Below are 6,960 nucleotides of genomic sequence, written 5' to 3'. Positions count from 1 at the left end.
ACCCATGTGGAAGAGTGACAGGATGCAAATAGGATTCCACAGGATACCAGATCATGGGATCCAAAGTTTCCAAAATACTGGATAAAATTCGAAAAGTATAAATCATGAAGAAAGGTGCTGAAAGCAAAATATTTGGAAGAGGTAAAGGAATAATTGCAAAAGCAAAACAAAGTGGAATGATTGTAAAAGTAAAACCATATCCAGTTGACAAAACAAAGGAAGCAAAACTTCAAATAAACCATGTGGAATAGGACGAAGTTCCCAAAGGAATACAACTACTTAAAAGGAGAATTTGTGAGAATCCTGACCTTCCAGGTGGCCAGCCTGTCAATCAGTTTACTCACCAAAGAAATAATTAAGACAGAGATCAATAATAAAAGACGTTAGTCTGGTTTGAAGATTTTTGATTAATCAATTTTAAATATGACAACAAACAGTTGGAAACCCTGAACCAATCTAGCTTTACCTAACAAGTCAAGCAATGACTGAGTGAGCACCGGTTCTCACCGCCATCAACTCAACTTGAAGCAGAAGATTTTAAAAGAAGTGAGCAGCTCCATTCGCACACTAGGGGTTGGAAAATCTACACAAGCTTCCAAGAGATAAACACCACAAGAAAAATAACATCATTAGCATACTCTGCTGTTCTTGATTCTAGAATAAGACAAAACCAACAATAACTGAAAAGGGTTTAACTTGACCTATGGTAATTTCCAAAGGTACAACTACCTAAGACAAAGTTCACATACCTAACCAACTTGAATTCACAGATGACTCTGTTGGCAGACTAACTAAGGAATAAAGATAGTTCTACTATCATAACTTCAAATATCCAAAATGCCTAAGTCTAATATGAAATCAAAACAATATTATTAGAAAAATAGAACAATTCACTTTGTTCCCAGTGTACAATGTCAACACTACTTTATATACAGTCCACAAGTTAACAACTTTCAGAGCCTTGTGGTGTAAAACTCACCAATTATTATACAAAGACATACCAAAAATTACTAAATAGCACAAGAGCACATACTGCAGTACATCAAGTCATTGACTACAACAACAAAATTACAAATCCATGAAGACAATAGGACCTAGCTCAAATTTTGTGAAATATAGTTATTAACACAAACAATACACCAAATTCTTCCAAGACTTTATACCTCAAAGTCAATGTCCACAGGATATAAATGAAGCTCATGTTGACTGGATAAATTGATTTATCTAATTTCCATCAGAGGCCGAACCTTTAGCCCTGAGATATATATATATATATATATTATATATATATATATATATATATATATATATATAATATATATATATATATATATAAAATAACACCCCAATTTTATATAAATGATAAGAATTTATAAGTTATCACTACTCGGTTTATATATCAAATGCAATCTGAGTAATTAAAAAAATGTTATACATAAGATATAGCCTAGTGCTAGTGGTATTAGCCTAGCAGATTGGCACGGACTATTTGATTATGTAATGGTGTAGTAATTGGATATTTAAATATATGCAAATTGGGAAGACAGAAGTATGATCGTAGAGAATAGGGTAGAGAATAGATCATAGAGAATAGGTATATATATATATATAATATATATATATATATATATATATATATATTTTATTAATTCATTATTTTTATCTTTTTGGAAAGGAGATATATATGAATTTTTTTTTTTGACAAGCAACAGCAAGTCGATAACTGAGCTGCATAATCTAAATGCATAGGAATTATGATTTAATAAGCACATGGCAACTTTTCATGCTAAAAATCTAAAACCTAAGAAGCGAGCTAATCTGTGATACTTTTTTAGATATATATTTTTGTTCTTATTTTTACTGTTTTTGCTTGTTGCTCTATACATTGTGAAGTACAAATAGCCCCACGTTATGAGCCAAATTGTGTGAAGCTCTTCTTGGGGAATTACTATCGTCTCCAAGGTTAGGTCGACACACGTATAACGAATCTTGTACTGAGTCACCAGTATTGAGGTTAGGAATTTGAAAATGTGTGCGTGGACGCTAAGTGAACACCAGACTGATTGAGTCACTACAAGATTCGATACAATCGTCTGAATCGTGGGAGGCATAAACACTCACTCACCCTTGATTCTTCTTATGACTGATTGTATAATGATAAAAATTTCAGAGATAGTGTAGCGGTCACTAAACACTGAATACAGATATCTTAAAACTATCACCTGTGATGAAACAGCATATAAAATCATACAGGTTGAGCAAAAATCCTGATGTAGATTATCTATGGGACTGCGTCTCTAATAAGTTCCAAAGGATCAGATAGGGTACTAAGGACCAGAGATCGTTCAGAATATACTTCGAGAACAGAATCTTGTCAGGCTTCATGCTCTATTGTAGGAAATTATATTATCTCCAGCTGCATCTGCCATACAGTCGAAGAATTCGCTCCCAAGACGAAGTTGATAACATATAAAAGCTTATATATGAGCAGGTAAGGACAGAGAATAGGTAATCTCGATCTGAGCCCACACACTACATCCACTTAGATCTGCTCCAATATCCAGGTTGAATCAATTATTTCAATGATCATACTTGATCGGTTCTTGATAATATAGAACGTGTCAGACACAATAATTGACAGGCTTAAGAAATAATCGAACTCAGAAGACGAATTGACAAAGTGGAAATATAATATAATAAAAAATATAATTTGACAGTGCAGATTTAAAGTTCAGATTACAGATTGAGAATAGTTTAACATTGACAAAATAATTAGAAATTTGCTTGTGCTCGCATGATACCATGCATGATCCAACAGACTTTATAATTGACAAATTTAACAGATTTTTAAAAATAATGAAAACAAATCATAATAGATTTTTAAAATCACTCAAGGTCGTGGTCCTGGCAGCGGAGGATAGTTAACCAACTACAAATTCTTCTAAATCCTATATCAGATAAAATCTAGGATCTTAATGGTTATAAGCGCTTGTTGGCATGGCCATTACTTTAACAAAGGAAAATTTTATATGTTTCTGCACTGTTTTTCCTTTCAAAGCGAAGATTGGGGCCCCAGAATATAAAACTCACCTGAATCCTCTTGGCGGTCGTGGTTACTTTAGATCAAATTTTGTATGATCGGTGGCTGGTCCAGGCTTCGGTCTTAGCACGTGTGGAATTTTAATTAAATATTTCCTTCACCAATCAAATTAGGGAATAATTAGATTAGAATTTCTAGAATAATCAATTGATGAATAAATTTACAAAATAATAGATAAGTTAGCCTGAGATATTGGCTCACAGATAAAATATACAAAAATTGAACGAAATTTCACTAATAGGTAGGTCTTTGGTAACTTTTTAACAAGGTCTTAACGGTGAGGATTTTTAGAAGGAATTATCTTGCCTTCTTCTAAGCCTTTGGCTAGAACCCTTTTCTGAGAATCTCTGTGTAATTAATTTGCATGAAAATTTGCCATTGGTAGAATGATTATGATGTAGGCATGACATCAGTGGCAAGCAGTAAAATATAATTCCTTTGATTACAATAATAACTTAGTTTGTATAATTTTTTAATTTGCCTTATTCTATATATAGAGTTCCCCTATACAGTGTACATGCACTAGCATATATGATAAGGCAAGTTTGCTGGCAGATTAATATATGATGCTTTCAAACGATCATCCTTTTCAGTGCTATTTCTATGACATATGATTGGCTTAGACTTGCCAAAGAGATTCATTCAACTTGTGACTCAGTTGAATCAATAATCTATAATTTAATATTTCTATACAATTCTTATTATATTCAAAACTGTTATATTTGATTTTGCTGCTCTTATCAGTGATACAATATTCATGCCATGACCTTGTTCATTACAACAAAATTCGACATTATAATGTTATTTTGTGAGTAATAAATAATTTTGACAATAATACATACATTTTATCTTCTATTTGAAATTCTTTATCCTTTTTCAATAGTTCTTAATTTTGGAAATAATATTATAGCTTGCATGAAAACCTGGCATGACATTTATAATATATTGAGTCAGTCAGCTGTGTCTGAGCTGCTACAAAACATCTGATCAATTGTAAACAAAAGTGTAACCTCCAAAAGTTCAATGAGCAATTCATAAATGGTCTGTACTTGATTTGCGAAATAATTATAATTTTATTTAATAATTCTTCGAAAAAATGCGTAGTACAAAATGGTACTCTTATCTTATACTCAGCTGTTGATAAGGAAGCCTTATTGCTCCTTTCAAGATTATTTTTGTTGATTTGAATTACATTTCATGATATTTTGATACAACAATAATAAATTTCATATTTAAGGACAAGAATTTCGTTTTCTTGAGTTTTTTTGGAGATACATTTAGATAACATTTAGAGCATGCATATTTTTCCTGCAATTTAACACAAATAATATATTTTTGGTTGCATTTTTATTTATACTTTTACATTGAATAATAGATTACAATAATTTATAATGATATTGCTATATTTTGATACAATTTGCTTTGGGATCTTGCACACATTGGCTGGTGTGAAGAAGGATTATTGAACAGGCTTTGGTTCTGATCAATTTCCTCATTGATTACACATTTTGAGGTTATTTATACGCATTTATTTGAATGAATCTTGTTTATTTCCTTTCTTCCTATTCAATACTAAATCCATCTCATTTCTAATTTGCAAATATTTTCTGCTAATAATATAGATTTTGTTTCTGTTTTTCAGGTGGGCGGATGGTACTAGGCTGTGGTTTCTGTGGTGACTATAGTAGGAGGTGGATGGCTTGATCAGGTTGGTAATTTTTAAAGTTGTTTTTTAGTTTTATTTTTCTCTGCTATTAAAGTAGATTTTGATTTCTTCATTTGATGTGACCTGATGATATTTTCTTATTAGCTGAGATATGGCAAAGTTGGGTTATGTTATTGATTAGGCTGCAGTAGAAAGGTGCCAGCCCTCAAAGATATGATTTGATATGTAGGCTGTGATTATTTTCCAGGTTAATTCAAAATTGTTTCTTCCTCAAGCCCCCATCTAGATTTGATTTTGGTGTTATCCAAGGTCCAATTCCATTTTGTGGCTATCCATTTTATTAAACTTGGCCTAAAACGAACATGTCTGCGGTGTAGATCAATTCTTTCAAATGTATTTCAATCTAACATGCCGGTAATGTGTGTGGATTCTTGTTGACAATGTTTTTCTTTTCTGCATGCTGGTGTAAAGTCTGCTTGATTTCAACTTGACATGACTGCGGTGGTTGTAAGTTCTCTTGAGAATTACCCTTCTTGAAGGTTTTCTTCTCTCTTGCATGCTGGTAGAAACTAGAAAGTTTGATGTAAGATTTTAGCCTAATATGATGGCGGTGTAGATAGATCCTATTAATGCTTCTTCTTTCTCGAATTGTTTTGCTGCTTGTGTGTGGTTTTGACTTTCTGCAGATTTTAATTGTTCTAATGTTGTTTTCTGATTGTTTTTGATGAATACTGATTTGATGTGTTGCAGGTGATTTCTCTGGTGGATTGGAGATACGGGTGGTCGGCGGTCCGGGCTGCTCTTCAACTCGGTGGGCAACGTCCTTGGACTCCTGGTGTTCTGCACGCGGTGGTTCGGGCTGTCCCTCTATGCCATGGATGGCGTCCTCGGGCTCCTCCTGGCGTCCGGTGTGGTGCGGGTCGACTCCAAGCTGGCTATCCCGGGTAGGTTGGTCACTCATCTTTGTCAAATGTTCCTCTGTTTGTTTGATGACTTCCTCCTCGAGTATGTCTGCTTTCGCATGCATGGGCTCAATCACTGGTCCAATATTGATTTTTATTGTATGATAGTCTTCCTCGATTCGCCGTCCTAACATCCTGCTTTCCTCTGTTGCTCCCTTCAACTTTTGATCCAGTTTCTCTAAACCCTGTTCATTTCCTTTCATTGCCTGCTGGATTTCTCCATTTGTCTGCTGGATTTCTCTATTTGTTTGTTGGACTTGCTTCCTCATCTGTTGGATTTCCCTATTTAACTGTTGGAATTCCTTCTTTACTTCTTCACTTGCTTGTTTGTTTTCTTCAATCAATTTCTGTGTTAATGGAGAACCTTGTTTTATTGCTTCCAGGAAGATGTCTACCCAACATGGCGAGGTGGGTGTGTGGTCTTTGGTCGGCGGAGGGGATTCTGTGACACAAGGCACAAGCGTCTGGACTTCTGGAGTGGCGGTACATGGGCGTTTCTCCCGCGCGACATCCTCCATCCTTGAAGTCACTGATGTGGTCTCCAGCATATGGTGTGGTTTTTCCATGATTTATTGAATGGTATAACGATGCAAGTGCAGTGAAACGACCGCGAATATGTGAGGTTATGTGAATGATTACAAATGAATGATGATCAAAAATTGAAATAGTGTGAAAAATTCGTTCAAATGAAGGAATACAAAAGTGTGAAAGTGTGATTCACTAATATGTGTGATAAAAATGTCGATCAAATTAGCAATATCGTTAACATAAAACAGTGAAAGAACACTCAAAAATAATGGATATTCAATAATGCAGGTATGCTTATTATAATTTATTATTCTCATTATTGTGAATGTTTCAATCTTATAAGCTCCTGCCATAATTATATTTAGGGCTAGTATTTCTCACAAATTTTTTTATAAAAAGCAGTGATGCTCTGCTTGAATTACTCCACAATGCGTGACTTAATTTTACTTCCCTCTTTATGCCCTAAGAAGGTTTGAAAATGCAGTATATGAATTTAATCCTACTGTCACACTTAAGAAATGTTTGTGTGAACAGTGTTATTGATTCATCACTTGAAAGAATCCAGCCCGACCACTTCTAACCTAGGGAAAGGGGTCTAATCAATCTAAAATACACTGACGCTCATTTGGTGGATAAATTACCAATATATTAAAAAAAAAATTATTATGAACAAGACAATACATGATTTTCAACAGTCGTTGACC

At 34.0% G+C, this 6,960-nt stretch overlaps 1 protein-coding gene across 1 annotated transcript; it reads left to right on the top strand.

The window, feature by feature from the left end:
* Window positions 1-240: 240 nt before the first annotated feature.
* LOC120351767 lies at window positions 241-6,732 on the top strand. The gene is made up of 3 exons (XM_039429970.1): window positions 241-382; window positions 5,517-5,710; window positions 6,112-6,732. The coding sequence occupies exons 1-3, from the start codon at window positions 241-243 to the stop codon at window positions 6,250-6,252; spliced, it is 477 nt and encodes a 158-aa protein (XP_039285904.1). The 3' UTR covers window positions 6,253-6,732.
* Window positions 6,733-6,960: the final 228 nt, after the last annotated feature.

The sequence above is a fragment of the Nilaparvata lugens genome, chromosome 1, assembly GCF_014356525.2.
Source record: "Nilaparvata lugens isolate BPH chromosome 1, ASM1435652v1, whole genome shotgun sequence".
Classification (NCBI taxonomy): Eukaryota; Metazoa; Arthropoda; class Insecta; order Hemiptera; family Delphacidae; genus Nilaparvata; species Nilaparvata lugens.
The sequence above is the reverse complement of the archived record's forward strand: the minus strand, read 5'-3'. Positions and strand labels throughout refer to the sequence as shown.